This window comes from Pleurodeles waltl, chromosome 2_1, assembly GCF_031143425.1.
Source record: "Pleurodeles waltl isolate 20211129_DDA chromosome 2_1, aPleWal1.hap1.20221129, whole genome shotgun sequence".
NCBI classification, from domain to species: Eukaryota; Metazoa; Chordata; class Amphibia; order Caudata; family Salamandridae; genus Pleurodeles; species Pleurodeles waltl.
Genome location: NC_090438.1, coordinates 567806479 through 567827165, shown reverse-complemented (window position 1 = coordinate 567827165; position 20687 = coordinate 567806479). Strand labels below are relative to the sequence as shown.

The 20687-nt window shown below is 44.3% G+C and overlaps 1 protein-coding gene across 1 annotated transcript in view; it reads right to left on the bottom strand.

The window, feature by feature from the left end:
• Window positions 1-20361, bottom strand: part of MLH1 (mutL homolog 1) — a 340404-nt gene extending 320043 nt beyond the window's left edge. The window contains exons 1-3 of the mRNA XM_069215008.1: window positions 20147-20361; window positions 2820-2910; window positions 1850-1948 (exon numbers count right to left, since the gene is read on the bottom strand). Of these exons, the coding sequence (XP_069071109.1) occupies window positions 1850-1948; window positions 2820-2910; window positions 20147-20358 (402 nt within the window). The 5' untranslated portion in view covers window positions 20359-20361. The remainder of the gene's footprint in view (window positions 1-1849; window positions 1949-2819; window positions 2911-20146) is intronic.
• Between the last annotated feature and the right edge of the window lie 326 nt (window positions 20362-20687).

Below are 20687 nucleotides of genomic sequence, written 5' to 3'. Positions count from 1 at the left end.
CATAGAGATGTATAATGCGAGAAGGCCACCCAAGGGGAAGAAATACCTGGGCAATAAATTAATATGCTGAACCCACCACCAGCAGTCCTATCGGGGCCAAGTTTAGGATGTAAAAATCGCAGTTGCACCACAATTCAATTATGCTATGTTAATGTTACCCATTTCGATCTGTAGGTTATTACTGGATTTAGATCGCATTGACCAGGACATTAAGACATTCATCCGGGGGGGTTGGAACCACAGACTAAAACTCAGTAAATTATACAGCCACAGAATCCTGGGGGGTAGTGGGGATACCCTTGAGTGATTAGTGTGCTATACACATCAATATAATATAACACAATCCGAATAGCTGAATGAGGTGGCTAAAGTTTACAGCTATGAGAGAATTATAATAAAAACAATGACCAAAATTATTTGTCTGAACCAATCTTGGCACCTGAATTATGGAAATTTTATCTACTTATGGGACACTGTTGCTTGCCTGAAATGGTTAGCTTAGTACAGGCTTTAAGAAGCATTGATTATGGGCCATATGTACAGATTTTGTGTTATGCCTATCGAATATTGCGCAGCCCAGAAAACTGTCTTAAAAAACATGTGCCTGGCAAGTTTTTACTCACAATTTACATAAGGTTTTCACTTTTACAAAATAATTTCTGCATTTTCTCAAAAGAGCAGGTATTTACACACAATTCCTTGAAATGTTTGTCTTTCAATTTAATTAAACAGATTAAACTAAAAAGCTATCAAATTGATTTAGATTATTGTAGGCAAATTACAAGACTGCAAGACGAACTGTACATTCCCTAGATGTGGGGAATAATACAGTTTTACTCAAGAGAGAATCCAGGTCGGCAAATTTTATGAAAATCATATTTGGGACGCTTGCTTTAGTAGTTAATACATGGGTTAAAAATATATATATATATATATATATATATATATATATATAGAGAATCGCACAGGAGCATTCAAGTTGTCAATTCTGAAATGCCATGGTGCACGATGTATTACACATACTGTTTCTTTGCCCCGGTCTGGGGAACAGTCAAAATAACAATACCAATCCAATATTGGCAAAACATGCATTTGAAACATACAAGGAAACATTAAAGCTTGTGATGAATCCTTCATCTGTAAATGTTTGTTACAGACAGAAGAATTGTTTACATCCTTTTTAAGTCTATAAATTATGAAAATGTATGGTTTTATTGAAATCGTTCAAGGAAGGCACATTTGCACCTTTTAAAATTATGATCTAATAGTGATTGGTATGTGGATACGTGATGACATTTTGTATGTTCTTACAGCAGAGTTTCTGTGAATTCACTAATGAGTTAAATACATTCTACCCAGGACGTTCTTCAGGACATTGAAAAAAGCATTTAACTCTTGTACCTGACCCCACAGCACAAGCATAGGATCTTCACGTCAGTTCCGAACAGATGCTTGAGATGTGATACTTGGGTTGTCTCATTCCTGCATATTTGGTGGAAATGTGCTTAAACCCAAACATTCTTGAAGAAGGCCCTGGAACACATTAGGGAGGTATTTGGGTTACATGTTATTAGCATGTGTTATTCCCCCACTCCAGAGTATGCAAAAAGCACGTGTGCTATTCGCTCATGATTTGTGCTAGGTTTCATCTGTTTAAAGTCACAGGAGCAAACATTTACAATCATCCTGTTTGGGGTGCAAACTCTTCTTTGAGCCCAAAAAGGGGTTTTCTGACCCACTGTGATCTGGGTCTTAATGCTAAAATAAATAGCACCTCTTGTTGCTCTGTGGGCACAGCAGCATACGCTCTACCACTGAGCGAATGTTTGTTTTATAACTTCTATCTTACCTCTCCTCTAAAACCATAGGTGGAAATGCTGGAAAGATCCTCAAATGTTTGTAGTTTACTTGTTGTGAATCTTTCACACACTATATCCATATCTTCTTTCTGAATAAGAAAGGGAAGATAAATATTAGTGTTTCAACAAATGAAGATCAAGTCAATATTATAGTCTATTGTAAGACTAATTTCCATTCAATGCCAATGACGTAAGACAAACTTTTAATGTTACAACTCCGAAGAAAAAAGTTGCACCTGTGTGATGAGAGGCAGGTTAGCTTATCCAAACCCTACCACTTTTACATCAGACTCCCATTTCTAAATACTCCCCTATAATAAAAGCCCTCAAATTAAATTACAGAAAGAGCAAGATTGTGGTCAAAGTCTCATTTGTTGGCAAAAACAGTTGTGTATCAATTGTTAATAAGTAAAAGTTTTTTATAGAAGTAAAAATTATATACTGATAAATCAATTCTCACATTTTTATATTTAGGGTAGTGTAGGATAGAAGGCTGACAAAGAAAAACACAGATAAAACTAGGAGTAGGTGGACTTTATTTTTAAAATAAAGTCTGAAGTCTGACCGATTCAGCCACACAGTGTCTTATCTGTGACAATACCAACCAAAATTGTGCAATGATGGCAGGTGTATTAGTTTGAATCGTTGCGGAAAATGAAATATGGCCTTTAGATGATAACCAGCACATTTTATTTAAACCTTACTTCAACAGCAATAAGGTTGCAGAGGTATTAGAAGTTCCACTGAGAAAATATTTATCAAACATATTTATGACCAAATGCACACAATTAACAAGAAAATCAGCAGCTATGCCAAATGCATGAAGCTATGTACAAGCGAAGGTAGGGGAAATATATCACTAATAAAGACGTTAAATCTAGAACACCTAGTTTTATAACTGCCCAAAGTGTTTTATTTTTATTTTTTTTAAAACAGACACTGTTTAGTTAACTGTCTTACCCGAATTCCACTGCCATTATCTTGGATTTGAATTAATTTCAATCCTCCTTCTTTTACTGTTATTTGGATGCTGGTTGCTTTTGCATCTAAACTGCAATACAAAAGAAAAAAAGACTTGTAGTTCAGTCACATACCAATTTACCTAGATTTAATGATTTGAATGCCAAAAACTGCATATTGTTTCTAATATATTATTCGAACATTAAACCAACAACCAGCAGTCCAAGCAAAATGAGTTATGAATGCCTTAATTACTTTCCGGTAATCCCACGACTAACTGGGACTTCCTCATCCCACTCCTTACTCGAAGAACTGCCCAAAACATTGACTGTAAAAGACAGCACTTCCTGTTAGCTAGTCTTGAGTTATAAAAATTTCACACACATATGCAGATGAAATATAAACAAAGTTTTACAAAAAGAGGCAACTCCTTCTTGGTCAAAGCTGCCCGGCTCTGGAACTCCCTCCTCGGAACATCAATTTAGGAAGAATCTAAAAACTGTCCTTTTTGTAGCAAATCCTCTGTCCTAATTTTTTCTCAGGAGTCCTTCACGTACCTTAGCGTTGGGATGCCCTAGGGTAGCTATGTGCTCTATAAAACCATAAAACTAAAACTATCCACTTGTCCAATACAGAGTAAATCATAAAAAACAAAAACTCTCTCAACATAGTGGTGGGCTGCTTGTTCCTAAAAGGCCCTTGGTTTTTCGGGTAGTGTCCAAGATGGTGGATAGCTAGGTTGCACTTTGTGTCCCTTTGCTAGAGGTTGAATCAGGCCACACTGCCCCCCACAGGAGTCAGGGCCCCCGTACAGCAAATATCTTTGCAGACTGGACCGAGAGGGTGTGATGCTATGTGGATCCAACCATCGACTCCATCCTGACCATCGACTCTATTTTGTGAGAGTGACTCCATTTTGTGCAGTGATACAGTTGCAGGGCAGTGCAGGTGTTTTTCCTCACAGGACTTGTTTTTCTCTTCACCAGCGAAGAGATGGACAGTGCTGAAACATATTAGGTGGGATGCAAACTTGATAAAAGGAGTCTCAGACTTGTGAACTCTTATCAAAGGAATGTACGAATCAGTCTAAGAACAAACAGTGGGAGCTTGGCCAACTACTATGGGCGTTTTTCGATGCAGATGAAGTACAGCCAGCATTTAATTTCATAATAGAAGAGAGGGAGTTTCTAGAACGTTTTTCTTGACGTGTTTTATGGTATAAAAACCAGGGAGACTTGGCGCTCAGGTTGGAGCTCACCTGTGTAGTGAACATGTTGCCCAGGATCTGATTTGTGATCCCAATCAAGTCTCCTTCCTGACTGATTTGAGGGCTCCCTCAGTCGTGCTGGTCAGGATGATGAATTCAACTACATCGGTGAAGTACTTTACATTTTGAATATTTAGCTCATGTATACTTGCTCCGTTAATACATTGCACATTCCTTTGACCACTTGATATATGCATTTATCTTTGCATTAACACATGCTCTGCTGCACTTGAGTTATATGCTTATTCTCATATATTTGTATGACTTTAATAATAATTGGGAAGTGCCTTAATAAATTCATTATTTAGGCTAGGAGTGCGGAATTCTTTGGCATCGTGTCCTCTTAGTTTAAGTGAATGCAATACATTTTGGCGTCACTTGCAGGATTCAAAGTAAAAGATTAAAGGGAAAAATGTCTGGCAAAAAGACAAAGGCATTTCTCAGATACCAAATGAAATACCAGGGTGGGAAACAGTACCCTTACAGTATGCTTGTGCATGAGTGACCTCACTGTGCTAGCTTGAGTAAAAACTGAAACGCGCGTATGGCAGATGCATAGCTAGCAAATGTATTAGCTTGTTTGCAGAACGTGTTAATTGAAAAAAGAAAAGAACTTACCACATTAGGACGGAGAGGCTAGATCCTCTTATGTACTTATCATAAAATGTATGAGAAATGTGCTCAGTTAGAACAGGAACGTGAGCAGATGGACAATCAATTAGTGGAAGCCAAAAATACTTCCACAATGTGATCATGCTAAAATAAATTGTTAAAAGATAAACTTGACGCTTACCAGACTATGGCTGAGAGAGCAGCAATGCGCCAGGCGCAGTATAAATACAAAAAGAAACAGGTAGAGTTAATAAAAGAAAGGTTCATTTACCTAATGCCGAAGCAGGGTTAGACTGGAATCCTGAGAAATGGGATGGTAATATTTGGGATTCTTCTGAGTTTTCGGACTCTGGGGAAGAGTATTGTCAAAACAGTGGTCAGGGTGAGCCAGAAGAGCACAAGGTGATCTGCCTACAGCTCATATTCAGGCGAAAGATACAAGGTGGACCGCAGGGGGAGGCAGCGATGCACTCTGGAAGATTACTCCCAGCAAGAAATGAATGACATAGTGGATAGGGCTTGTCAGGAACCTGGGTAAGCGTTCTCCAACCCCAGCGCCAGCGCCAACGCCGTCACGCCCTCACAGGATTTGTGCGAATCCCTCGCCACTTTCTTCCATCGCAAGATCAGCGACCTCCACGACAGCTTCGGACACCAGACCCAACCATACACCACTGAACCCGCTTCCCCGGACATCACCCTCAACAACTGGACCCACATCAACACGGAAGAAACCAAATCCATCATGAACTCTATCCACTCCGGCGCCCCTTCGGACCCCTGCCCGCACTTCATCTTTAACAAAGCCGACGACATCATCGCCCCGCACCTCCAGACCGTCATCAACTCTTCTTTTTCTTCTGCTACCTTCCCCGAATGCTGGAAGCACGCTGAAGTCAACGCCCTACTAAAGAAACCTACGGCTGACCCAAGCGACCTGAAAAACTTCCGCCCCATCTCTCTTCTACCTTTCCCAGCCAAGGTAATAGAAAAGACCGTCAACAAACAGCTGACCACCTTCCTGGAAGACAACAACCTGCTCGACCCTTCACAAACCGGATTCCGAACCAACCACAGCACGGAAACCGCCCTCATCTCAGTCACAGACGACATCAGAACCCTGATGGACAACGGTGAAACAGTCGCCCTCATTCTCCTCGACCTCTCGGCTGCCTTTGACACCGTCTGTCACCGCACCCTAATCACCCGCCTACGCTCCACCGGGATCCAAGGCCAGGCCCTGGACTGGATCGCCTCCTTCCTCGCTAACCGCTCCCAAAGAGTTTACCTCCCTCCGTTTCGCTCAGAACCCACCAAGATCATCTGCGGCGTACCTCAAGGCTCATCGCTCAGCCCGACACTCTTCAATGTCTACATGAGCCCCCTCGCCGACATCGTACGCAAGCACGACATCATCATCACCTCCTACGCCGACGACACCCAACTTGTACTCTCCCTCACCAAGGACCCCGCCAGCGCCAAGACCAACCTACAAGAGGGTATGAAGGACGTCGCAGATTGGATGAGGCTCAGCCGCCTAAAGCTGAACTCTGAAAAAACGGAAGTCCTCATCCTCGGCAACACCCCGTCCGCCTGGGACGACTCCTGGTGGCCCACGGCCCTCGGCACCGCACCGACCCCCGCAGACCACGCCCGCAACCTCGGCTTCATCTTGGACCCTCTTCTCACCATGACCAAGCAAGTCAACGCCGTGTCCTCCGCCTGCTTCCTCACTCTCCGCATGCTCCGCAAGATCTTCCGCTGGATCCCCGCCGACACCAGAAAAACCGTGACCCACGCCCTTGTCACGAGTCGCCTGGACTACGGCAACACCCTCTACGCCGGGACCACCGCCAAACTCCAAAACCGCCTGCAACGCATCCAAAACGCCTCGGCCCGCCTCATCCTCGACGTACCCCGCAACAGCCACATCTCCGCACACCTGAGACACCTGCATTGGCTCCCAGTCAGCAAAAGGATCACCTTCCGTCTTCTCACCCACGCACACAAAGCCCTCCACAACAAGGGACCGGAATACCTCAACAGACGCCTCAGCTTCTACGTCCCCACCCGCCCCCTCCGCTCCGCTGGCCTCGCACTTGCTGCCGTCCCTCGCACCCGCCGCTCCACGGCGGGTGGGAGATCTTTCTCCTTCCTGGCGGCCAAGACCTGGAACTCCCTCCCCACCAGCCTCAGGACCACCCAGGACCACTCCGCTTTCCGGAGACTCCTAAAGACTTGGCTGTTCGAGCAGCGATAACCCCCCCTTTCCCCCCTAGCGCCTTGAGACCCGCACGGGTGAGTAGCGCGCTTTATAAATGTTAATGATTTGATTTGATTTGACTTACATTGATGGTGTGATTGTTTGACACTGGAGCCGCTGGAGTGCTGCTGGATGCATGAAAGTTCTGTACACTTAGCACTGACCCCACTATGTAGGAGCAATTTAGGGGTTACGACGATGAAGGATCAACTAACTTGTTACAATTTGCGATTAGGAGATGTAATCAAAAATACCATACAGTCACACTGGCCACCAAATGATAAATCCTGGTACACACTGAGAGATGCTATGCAGAGACTCAAGGAAGAAGGTATGGAAACTACTGTTCTCATGAATGAGGTTCACAATTTGTTGGAGGCTCCACTGGTGGTGTCAGTGTGAAACAAAATAATTTTCTTAGCTCCCTCAGCTTACAAGCAGGTGAGAATGACATATTATCCATACTGGATATGCACTAAAAGATGTACTGGAGGCACTCTGAGGGCTGTACAGATAACAATCGGTCATCTAGGAAAGATATGTTCATGGCATTGTTAAAGGATGGTGTGAAGAAAAAACAGACAGACAGAATAGATACCAAGAGTATCAAAAGCGAGGGCTGGACAGAAAAGAGGGTAGCAGGAAAGTGAACAAGCAGGATAATAAGTGGATGAGTCAAAGCAAGTCAGATGTTAAGGAGAAAGAGAGAGGGAAACAAAAGTAGACCCTCAAAGGTAAAGGAGGAGGAAGATGTGGACAAAGATTGGTTGATTGAGGAGAACAAGGGAGAAGAGGAGTCTCCTCGCACATATCAAAGCAGATTTGACCTGGGTGAAAGTCAACAGGTAAAAATCAGATTAGTGAATAGACCCCATGTTGATTTAGACATTTATTGAAACACAGGTAGGTCCGGGCCCTGGTGGATACCAAAGCGAAGGCCTCTTTGATTTATGGAAATCCAATAAAGTTCAAAAGGACAGCATTACAGGGTTAGGTCGAAAGGAAACCACCACCATGCAAACCAAGGTCCACAAGAAAATAGGGAGCACACCAAAATGAGAATACACTGTCTTGATAGTGCCCCTCTTTGAATATGTTCTTGGAATTGATATTCTGAAGGGGATGACTCTATATATGGAAGATGGGTGCTATCAATTTGGATCAAAGAGATACATCTCAGTAGTGAGGGTGGGTCATTTGAAAATACTACTGGCTCGTGTGCAAATCAGATGGTAGCTGAAGAACGACAGCTGATTACCGCAAACTGACACCCCCTTTTGACTGCCACCATACCAGACACTATCACCTTGATTGAAAAGATACAGAGACATAAAGGGACTTGGTATGCGACGACTGACATTGCCTATGCTTTCTTTACCATCCCATTAGTCCCTGAGAATCAAGAGCAATAATCAATTTTGTGGGCCGGGAGACAATTTACATTTTTAAAGCTTCCTATGGGCTATGTATATAGCCCTACTATCTGTCACTGGCTGGTGGCAGAACACCTGTCATTCCAGGGGTGCAGCTTTCTCATTACATTGATGATGTGGTGGTGCAGGGAGAAACACAGGAAAAGATGCAGACTCAGTTGGACAGAAATCTGAAACATTTGCAAAGCAAGGGGTGACAGATAAATCCCAAAAAGGTGCAAGAACCCTCCCAAAGTGTGAAATTCAATAAAATCAGGGACATAGGGAGATTTTGACACAGGTGAGACAAAATATACCGGAATTTGCTGGACCCCGGAATAAGCAGGAAACCCAGCGGTTCATTGGATTGTTTGGTTTTTGGAGGCAGCATATGCCTCACTTGAGGCAGATTTTGGCCCCTTTGTATAAAGTGACTCAGAAGAAACATGAGTTTGAATTGGGGTGGAGCAGCAGCGTGGGTTTCAAATTGGCAAAGGAGGCGATTCAACACACTTTAGACTTTTGGCCAGTACAGGAGGGAGACACTGAGTTACATGTGACAGTTCCGGGGCAGTACGCAAATTGGAGTATATGGGGAAGGCAGGGAACAAAGAGAGTGCCCCTAGGTTTCTGGACCAAAATGTTACCAGACGCTGGAGAGCAGTACACACTCTTGGAAAAACAGTTAGTGGCGTGTAATTTGGCTCTGGTGGATACCGAACAGATGAAAACAGGGCACAATGTGATTCTGTGGCCCGAGATTCCAATAAAGCAGTGGGTGACTAGTTCACCCAAAATTCACCAAATGGGGCATGCAAAAGAAGCAAGTGTCATTAAGTGGACATGGTACATGAAGGACAGGGCTCAAGTGGGACCAGCAGGAACTGCGGCCCTGCACTAACAGGTAGCCCTCGTGGAAGATGAGGAGGTGTTTCAGGAGGTGCCAGAGGTAAGAGAGTCACCACTGAAATGGGTGAGTCATTGGAGTTCTTGTCCCCTGAGGATTGGAAGCATGTATGGTTCACCGATGGCTCAGCAAAGTATGAGGGGGCCAAGAGACATTATAAGACAGTGTCATACAATCCAGTAACAAAAAAGCTGCTTTCCACTACTGGAGAAGGAAAGAGCAGCCAATATGCAGAATCGTATGCTGTGTATCAAGCCTTAAAACAAGAATTACCTGAGAAATGTCACATTTATACTGATTCTTGGTCTACTGTCAACGGGCTAGCTACCTGGCTTCCCAAGTGTCACGCACCTAACTGGCAAATACATTCAAAGGAGGTGTGGGGAAAAGAATTGTGGCAGGAAATCTGGGAAATGTTACAGCAAGGAACAGTCACTGTATATCATGTAGACGCCCACTGACTCACTAGAACAGTGGTATGATTCCCTTGCAGATGTAAAAGCCAAAATCTCAGAAGCAGAAGCGGCAACACAGGATTCTGACTTGGTGGGGATGGCTAAATGGGCTCGCCAAAAATGTGGACACCTGGAAGAGAAGGTCACCAACAGGTGGGCAGAGATTAAAGGGATGTACATTCCAAGGCAGTGATCATTCAATGTCCTATTTGTCAACACACACAACAGATCTGTCCCGCAGACTGTCAAGGGCCCCCTGGGAAGAGGAAAGTTGCCAGGGCAGACTGATTACATCAGACCACTGCCAATTAGTAGAGGATGTCAATACGCACGTACAGTGGTAGATACTTATTTTGGCTATTTAATAGCGTATCCATGCAAGCGTGCTGCCCAGCCCAATACAATTACGACACTAGATTTGTTGATGTTGTATTATGAAGTTCCACTCAGATCCACAGTGATAATGGATCCCATTTTAAAGGTAAGTTAGTACAAGACTATTATTTACAGCACAATATAGAGTGGATTTATCATGCCCCATATTACCCACAAGCTGCGGGATTGACAGAGAATGAATGGGTTGAAGTCTCAGTTGAGGAAATCGTCAGTTGGATCATTAAAAAATTGGAGAGATCATTTAAATAAGCAATACAGAGGGCCGGCCGCAATTGATTCGATGTCAACAAGATGGGGGATGGCGCTGCGATGTGCGGGGACTCAGGCCATAACTGAATACACTACATGGAGGACTCGTGCAGTAGCCAGAGAAGGGCTCTGACCCAGCCCTGATGCCTATCCTCTGGCACGGGAGAAAGATACTTAGAGACTGGAGCTCACACTGTTTCCCCTCACCGAGGCTCACAATGGCAGCACACTGCTCATCTTATGCCGCCTGGATTGAAATGGAGCAGCCAGGACCTGTCAACACTGGAGTTGTGGACTGCAGCCCTGAAGTTAGGCCTAAGGTGCTGCGTCTGCTTCCGACACAGCCTCTAGACTTTACCGAGGGATAGGGAGTACAACCGGGACATCTGCAGACCTCCAAGGCCCCTGGAATGGGTGGTGGCCCACGACCCTATCCCACATTTCTTATGCAGTCTGCAGCAGGATGACTGGCGTCTTCCCCTCAGGGAACAGAGGCGTCCTTGCCCTGCATCTTTTGCCTCTCACGATGGACGTTGGCCATAAGGACATTGACCGTCCTCAACAGCGCAGCCCCTCCTGCGGAACATCAATCCTCTCACCGATGCCAGTGGGCTGCCTACAAGCTGTGGATGGCGGAGCATGGCCAGTGATCTGTGTATTCCTATAAAATGTGGAGCTTTCTTGGGGATACCCACATCGCTCCTTCTGTGCCCTGCAAGTTTCCTTACCTCCAACAGTACACCAGGCCTGAACAAGGACACCACGCTGAACCCAACTGAGGCCTGGTCTTGTTGGCTTGACTATTTTACTGTGCTGCACCGCCACGGAGAGGGATCCTTAATAGATCGAATACACATACAGTTGTGGATGCTCTGGCTGAGGGAGAAGAACCACGCAGCTTTAGTTAGAAACCACAAGTTGACAGAGGAGTTTGGCTCAACACCTGGCTCCGGCAGAGTCCCCACTGGACAGAAGAGGAGGCAGTGTAATAGGGGTATACACATCAGAAGACGAAACCCCCAGCACGGAGGTCAAGGGAGTTCGGGAAAGAGACTGGCCGCACTCAGGGGAAGTGGGGAGCAGGATAGGGTGCATCTGGGAACACAGCAGACTACTGCGCTTGGACTGCCCGAGGGGCACACGTCGATGCTGAGACCTCTGTTGTGCACCCACCTCTCCCGTAACACACAGCACACAAAGAGGTCTGCTGCTGTCATTGAGGTGCAGGATCTCCTGGGATGGAGGCCTCCACTACTGTAACTGCCCATGGTGACAGCGCAAACTAAAAAGGATCACTCGCTCGCGGAGAGGGGCCCTGGCCAGCGACCGGCCCTCTCCCACTAACCACGATCAGCAGGCGGGGGAAGAGGGGAGGGGTCAGGAACCAGAAGACCCAGTGACTCGCTCTTTCTTAGATGCCCTCTTCGCATCCCTCAGAGAGGATCTTCAGATGATCAAGAGAGACCTCTCCCAAGATCTAAAGGAAGTATGCAAAGACCTGGCTGAGATGGGGGACAGTGTCCTATCAGAAGACAACAAGGCGAGTCTGAACAAAGTTTGAGCAACTTCAAGAAGCGGTCCTCCACCAACAGACTTGATCTCCAAGCACATGCGGAAGACATAGAAAATAGGTCAAGATGCATCATTATACATATAAGAGGGGCCAGACTGCTGCAGAGGAAGAGGATATTGGGTCCTAAGTGCAAGCACTCTTGGCCCAGATCTTGGAATCCTCTTCGGATATGGACATCCAACTAGGTAGGGTAAACAGAGTGGTCCACCCCCCCCATGCTCAGCGAATTCCTGCCCGACATCTTGGTGTGTGTTGATGGTTTTCCATTGAAATAATGGAAACTTGGCAAAGCCAGGGAGCTGCATCCCTTGCAATTCAGAGGTCATACGCTGATGCTCTACCTCAGTGGTCTCCAAACTGGTTAATGCCGCACCACCCCACTTGAACAATAAAAACCATTGGGGCCCCCCTCAGAATTTTTCACAATTATTTTATAAAGATGGCAAAGTTTAAATACGTCTAGACCTATTTAAACATTGCAGTTAAGTACTGTTACCTTTCTAAAAATGCAATAACATGATTCTGCTTAAAACAAAGGCCTGTTATCTGTATAATGCTTCTTTTGGCCAGAGTCTGGTGCCCCTTTAGGACCACCTGAGGCCCCCTAGGGGGCCTGCCCCCCAGTTTGAAGACCTCTGCTCTACCAGGATCTTTCTACACTCATCTTTCAAAAGAGACAAGATTCCGATCCAGTGACTTCCTGTCTTCGGGAGTGTGGTGTCCCCTACTATTGGGGGCATCCGTTCCCTATCATTTTTCACTGGGAAGGGAAACTTCATCAGATCTGATCTTTGACTGCTGCTTGTGAAGTGCTCGAATTGAGAAGTATACCGACACTAATGATCAACATAAGCCTAAAGATCGAAAGGCCACAAAGTGCTCCAGGTTGCAGAGGAGCCCAGCTACGCCCAGAGGTCTCAGACCTGATCCTGATACCACAGCACAGGACTGACGCACCATCCTTGAGATGGTGTCCGGTGACTGGTAAATATGAAATGATTTGAAGATTAAATGGGCCTTATGATTGCTTTGTGTGATCTTGGGTGAGAGAGGCGGAGAAGACATGGACAATAGACCAGGGCTGACCATGGACCCCTACACTCCAGAAACCATTGGGATGGCGATGGCTCAAGAATCAATGCAAATTGTCATAGCTACTCAGAAGTAAATCACACTAAGTCTGCATATTTGCATCTATAACTATCCGGAAGGAACTAAAGGGTCTTGAAGTCAATGGATTTACTTCTGAGTAACTATGGCGCCTAGCAGCCCCTTTTTGGCTTCTGAAAGTATATTTTTGCACATCAAAAATGTGTTACTATATCAAGCAATGTGAAATGCTCTAAGCAATACTGATTAGCATTGGAAAAGTGATTTCAGGCACTAAGTAATATTACATATTCCAGGATGATACTGCCAATCTTTAGGTAAGGGGACGTATAGCAAAATATATGGTTTTAATGAGGGAAGAATGTGTTGAATGTGATGAGAAAGTAATTTAGTGGTATGTGTGCAGTTCAAATGAAGTGCAGTGAGACTGGATTTTTAGCAATGATCATGAAATAGAATTGTTTTCAATAAATTGCATGTGAAAATACTTTTCTATGAATTGCTAAAAAAAAAATATGAACACAAATGTTTAAAGCCTGCTTGAGCACAAAAAAACAAAAGTAAAATTGCATTAATAAGGTTGTCGTTGGCTTTTGCTATCCAGGATATTGATTTATGTACAGTTTATTTTATTCAGAACTGCTTCAAACAAAACCTTGAATTAATAACTAATAAACTGCCATATAAATACTTGTGCATGGTCCTGCCAAGCAAAGCCATGGCTTTGACACCCTACAAAGAGACTTCATACATCAACATTCGAGGTACAACAACATGAGCAATCCTTTAAAGATAATTAGAGGGAATCGATCACCATGATATCCAGAACTGGAACCACCAAGCATCAGCAAGGCCAAAGCAAACCTGCTTATGATGAGCATGGACTATGACAATCAAGAGGAACATATCCAATTTCCTTAGGCAAAACCAGAACATCACTACAGATGAGTCACAGCCCTATATATTCCATGAAAACCCCAAAATGCATTTGCGTAAGCCAAGTCTTGGGTAAAACATGCCCATTTCACATAACAAATATGCTGAGAAGACACAATATATAGAGAAAAGGATGACCAAGTCAGTGTCGTATCGTAGAGGAATCAGGAAGAATTCAGACAAAAAAACATCCACATGATTCCAGAAACCTCCAGTCCTCAAGATTAATCCAATAGTCCTCAAGGGTAGGAAGGATAAATCCAGATTCCTTCCTGATATAAACCCACATGGAAGGATATAATCAAATGCAACTCCTTCCATGTACTGATCACAGTGTGTGGGGTTACCTTGTATGACAAGGTCCCCATTTGATACACAGACACCACCGGTTACCACATATGAAAGAAAAGTACAAAACAATTCACCTAAATAAACATAGTTATCTAGCCTGTTTTTCTTAGGTGCGCTATGTGTAGTCAGAGAAAGAAGAATCTCCTAGAATCACCAAAGTTCAATACCTCCCACGTGCTACATTAGACTTTCCAGCCTCTTCTGAAACTGTATGTCAAGAGTATCTCAATCCTCACTTTGTTCTTTCAGAAAACATCTAAAGAGTCACCTTTTCATCTCTTCAGAAAACATCTAAAGATTCACCTCTTCATCTCTTTACGAACCAAGGGCATCATTAACAGTTTATCAGTCAGACTGCAGGACCGCCAAACTTGCAGAGTGTTCCATCTGCCCTATTACAATGTTCCCACTGGTCTGACCAGTGGGAACATTACAATAGAACGTTCCTGCGGGTCAGACCAGCAGGAACAGTGCTACGAAATAGCACTCAGCTACCTTTAAGTAGTAGTATGCTGTCTGGTAGCACAGAGGGGGCCAACCAGCACCCTCAGGAATGCGCAGTGTCTGCAAACCATCTGCAAAGCAGACCGTGTGCATTCCGATGGTACTGGGCAAGGAGGGAATGGTGCTGGGCGGGGGGGGGCCTGCACTGCCCATGCCATGGGCTGTGCAGGTGGCCCCCTGTGGCCACCAGCACACCCTCACTGCCAGTTTTTCTATGGCGGTCAGGCCGCCATGGAAGGGCTGGCGGTGAAGGGAGTTCTAATCAGCCAGATGGTGCTTAGTCAGCCGCCATGTCCTCAGGAACCATGATCCCGGGGGGAACGGCAGTCAGCTGGCTGATCCGCCCAGCAGGGTTGTAACTGGGCGGTTTGACAGTCTGGAGTGTGGTGGTCCAACCGTCAACAGGAGTGTGGCGGTCCTCAGACCACCACACTCATAATGAGTGTGGAAGACTTGACACTACCTTTGTTCTTTAACATGTGAATACGAGCATTTGGTACTACCCCTGTTTGGTTGTGACGTGAACCTTGTTCTTTTGATGTTATGTCTATTGTTCATTAAAGCCACTAGGTGCAGCTGTGCTACAGAAAACAGTTAAATTAAAAAAAAGTAGCAAAAGAGCTATTAGGGAATTCAACCTACAGAGCAGATCACAACTCCCATTCTGTGTAACACAAAAGCACATCCACCTGGCCCTACACAATGTAAAAGGGTTTGAGTTACACTTTCCTTCAGATGCACCTAGTCTCTCTCCCACATCCTCTAAAAAGGGATACTCCACATGAAATAGACTGGGAGTGAAAAAACAGCTACACTGCATGACAAATTCCTTGCTGCCCTTGAAATAGATGAGCAAAGAAAAGCTATTAAGGCAGGACCTTGGACTGGTACACAACCCCTAACCTCATGTGTGTGGAGAGTCACATGACCCCCCACGACCCTAAAGAACTCTACTATTAGCATATTCCAGGACCAGCAACAACATTCTGCATAGACACAAATAGTACAAAGATGTACAAAGATGTCTGATTCAGGTTTCACTCTTCTTTGTTATATATACACTTCTCAGTCTCCATTTTCTATTCTAATCTATTTCGAATTGCTGCCCATTTCAGACTAACACTTTCTATATTTTCGGAACATAAACATTTCTCGCTTGCCTGGATTTGTATGGCATGGGCATTTACACCTTCCAGTTTAGATACATTCACATTTTTAGCACACCATGGAAAATTTCCCCTACGAGGAGCTCCTTAGGAAAACGTCCAACTTTTCATCCTGAGAAAAACAAAATTCAAAAATTATGAATGGAATAATTCAGTTAATCTTGGCCATTAGGAATTACTCCAGTCAGCATTCCAGGACACCAATGTTTTTGCCCACTGTGTCGGTACAGAGAGGGGCAAATCATTTAGAAATTAAAACTGGCTCCTCACCAAAAAAAACTGTTTGTCAAATTTTGCATCGCCTCATCAGTAAGATATCGCTTGAGCTTCAGGAGCTAGAGGCCACACATTTCTTTTCAAACTTGACTGTTTGGTAGTCCAGAACCTTTGCCTTACTGTTCCTAATTGGAAACACAAGACGTTTCACAAACTTGTGTCTTATTCCCGCATTATCTACTGTTGAATTTCCAGGTCCGATTTGCAAAGCTTACTCTGTAAGTAGTTGGCTCAAGATCAATGTTGGAAAAGGGCAATACCTTTGCAACCCCTGCTAAAGTGCTTGTAATCCCCAATTTAACCTGCTGACAGTAGTATACACCCGATTGGCACCTTTAACTTACCTCTAAGTCCCCAGCAGATGGCATAACGTGCACCCAGGGCCTATAAGCTAAATGTTACCAGCAACCATTGTGCCACTGACTGTAGGGACACCATAACCCCAACCCCAGGCCTTTCACTGTAGGCTGGCAAAGTTTTTTTTTTTTTTTTTTATGCCAATAAAAAAAGAAATCCCTCTGACAAACCTTCCTTTCAAATACTACTAAGTCACCCCTAAGGCAGGACATAGAGCCCATAAAGGCAAGGTGTGTTGTATTTAACAGGAGGCTATGGATAAGATTTATGCTCCACATGTTGTTTCAGTAAAAATGCCTAAAAACTATCTTCACAGTAGAAAGATTGGCTGCTTCCACAGAGAAACAATGGATTCCAATATAACACTTTATAATACTAATTTCGGGATGGTAACAGAAAAATATGTCAAGGATTCTTTTTAATAGGTACACAAATTCCAATGTAATGGTAAAGTAGAACTTTATCCAAATATGAAGTAAAAGGTATTTTTTTTAAAAATCAGCGTTTCCCAAACCTCTAAGGCCCTTCTGTAAGTATTCCAGCTGTCACCTAACAACTTATAGCTACCCTGTAGTGAAGTGTAAATTGCTCCCAAGACAGGGACAAAGGGAATTGGGTGGGGGGAGGTTCTGTCCTTCCCTTGAAGGTATAGCCTGAAGGCTGTGCCCAGGCACATACCGGACTTCAGAGGAGGCCAACCTGTCAGAGGCAGATGTAGCTCACACCTAGGTCTGCCCCTCTATTGTCCCTTTAGTCAGGCTGGTACCAATCCTGCAGGAGGGAAAGCTTAGATCACTTCTCAACCTGTGGAAGAATAGAAGATGACTGGACCTACTGCCAGTGACCTAAGACTAGACGTGCTCTCCTTCTTGTACAGAGGACAAAGATGCGGACTACAAGGTCATATGGCCAACCTCTAGTTTAGGATACAAGGAAACAACAAGCTTCAAGAGGCCTGCATTCCCAGTGGACCAGTTCCCACTGGACCTGCTCTGGATCCCACTTATGGTCTCTGTTGGAGTTAGGCTCAACCCATCAAGTGTTGTTCATAGTGTTCTTAATCCTTGGCTGTTGTCAATGTGTACTCTTTCTAAAGTTTATTGAAACCTGGGATTTAGAAATGTTTTGCCAACTTTTTGTCCTGAGAACCAGTGTGGAAACGGGCCAACCTGCCAAGCCAATCTGCCGAGGGCACATTACAGCTGGGATTGAGTTTGATGCAGCTCCCACAAAGTTCTTCTCAATTGCAGCAAATATGACTCAGATGAACCACTGCTGAAAGCATCCAATAATATTAAGCCCTCTTTAGCCATAGTCAACAGCCTGCTGCACAGCCCTAGTGCAGACTTTTTGCTCCATAAAATATTTCTAACACTAAAGGTAACTTTTTGACCAGTAAAGTGCAACCAGATGACCATGGTTGGGGCTAAATGCTTTTAGGTTAGCTACACCTCTAAGGGCCCAGAAATGTTCAGTGCTGCCTTCTTCAATGTGTCTAATTCCTCTGAAATATGTGCTGTGCTGAAGTTCAGGGAGCTGCCTTCAGAGTGCTGGTGAACTACTGCCTTAAACAGCCTACCGTTCCCATTTAAGACAGCCCTTCCACCATGCCACACATTCCCTTCAAGTGGCAAGAGTCCGAAGTAACATCAAAAATAAGCAAATTGATGAGAAAGGATGTATGGGGAAGAAAAAGAGACATAAATCCCTGAAAAGATTATTTAAAATGTAAGTAAGGGATGGGTTACATTCAGCACACACAAAAAGTACAAAACCTCACATCTGCAACGTTTATTTGAAATACATTAGTGAGGGTCTAGGTGGGCTGGGTCCCTCCAGATCTAAGATCCAACAGAAATGAAAAAAGGACACTAAAACAAATCCCTATTGGGCGCCATCTTCATGTCCTTAATATTACTGCCAAGTAACACTGATCGATTTGTGAGCAATGAATGAAAAAAACGTTCAGTAATCCATGTCAGCGACTTAGCTTATTTTTATATTTTACATGTTTTCCTTAATCTTGCCTTTCCTAGGAGTGTTAGCTTTTTTTCAGGATAATGTGTTTGTGGTTTTTTTTGGGCAAAATATTACTCTTGTGTAGTTTATAGTTAGAACAGAGTGAGCCCCAGGTGTTTTTAATGGCAATGCAGGAGAGGCCTAGAGTTGACGCTACAGGAATGTAAAGTTCTCAAAGTGTCTGTCAGTGGGTCAAAAAGGTGTCATTCAATACTTGGCCTCTCTACAAAGCACTAAAAGCAATGGTCATGTAATCCAGATGCAACTGTGATCCTGTGCAAGTGTGTGTGAAGGACGTGCACATCAGTCAAAATATTGACAAGGTGGAAGTAAAGGAAAAAATGCAGACATGTCCGTCACTGAATAAAGCAGGAGTGACAGGGACACTGAAGACCGCTATCTTTTTTCCACAGGTCTCACTAACGTTTAGTTTATATCCTCGCAATCTCAACTGAAACACTTTCAATATTATTTACACTAAAGTAATTTTTGTTACTTGTTTATCTTAAACAGGTAACACCCATTGACAAAGCTGATAGTCCTGGCTGGTTTTAAGTGTAAGTCACTTGCAGTGTGATATTTAAAATAATAAGAGAAAGCTCAAAGGAACCAAACTACCGACCGGGTGGCACATCATAGGGATCACAATACTTGTTTAGTTGTTAAAGCCAAGGCCCTTGCAGAGACCCCTCCCCTCACACATTTTTCAACCCTTTTAAAGCCCTCCATTGGTGGGATTTAAAACATACATATATGCCCTGATCAAGGGGTGCTTTAATTGTGTATAGGAGTTTTAAAAGCCTTTTGTCGATGTCAATTTATAGGCATTATTTCTACTGACTGAACTGATGACCTAACTCAAATATTATCATGACTGCAAGTGAGTTGTGACCTTCAGAAGCAGTGCAAGTGTTGTGAATGTATGAAAGCTATAGTTCTAGAATAATCCTAAAAGGCTGCCACCCACCCCGACCCTTTCATTTAGTAGGTCGTTTTCATCAGCACTTCTCATTCACATATTTTAATAACAGGAGCCTGCCTCAGTAGGAAACGGCTTTAGCTCCATCGTTGCCAGTATTTTCTAAAATCTCACTCTAGAACTACGCATATGAAACTACCAACAATTTTCCGCAGTTTACCCCCTCCAGAGACCAAGAGAAGTATTCAACTTTCTACGTACACATAGGATTAGCACACGGCGATCTGCGGCACACAGACACTCATGTAACAAAATCCAGCTACACATATGATGCTTTCATGTTCTGACAGGAACACATAGAAAACCACCCCCACCCACGTGCAGCATGTGTATTGTAATTGGATGATCTAGTCCCTCAAAGGGTTGCCTTGACCCACAAGTCCCCAGACCGTGGTTGTCTACACCTGTGCGTGCCCGCTCTTCGTATCTCCCGGTACCTGTGATACGTCACCCCTTACTAGAGTACTCCCCACCTCCCTCTCCACGTTCTCGCACCAGTTCTCCAGCATCTCCTTAATGGCGTTGGCTGGTCTCTGAATAACTTCTCCGGCGGCGATGCGGTTCACCACCGTCTCATCCAGCCGTCGGATAACCCCAGCCATCAGTGCCATGGCCCAGTACAAGAAAAGTCTCGCCGGCTGCCCGCTGCGCAGCGACAGCACAAGCCTTTCTCCAGCGCGGGATACATACAGATACGTCACTCCCATGGTACACCGCCATTGGCTAGAAATGGGAAACGCATCAAGGAGGTGTGTACTATCGCTGTCAATGCTACCTATGTTGGTAAACATGAAAAAAGGACCAACGATTCTTCGAGACGAGTTCTGGAGGTAGAAACAAGCACTGGCAAAGCCAATAGGCCTGGTGTTGTATACACAGTGTTTTAAATGGGGTAAAAAAAAGTGCAGGTACTCTTTAACCCCTTCGCTGCCAGGCCTTTTCCCCCTCCTGTGCCGAGCCTTTTTTTGGCTATTTGGAGCAGTTCGCGCTTAGGCCCTCATAACTTTTTGTTCACATAAGCTACCCATGCCAAATT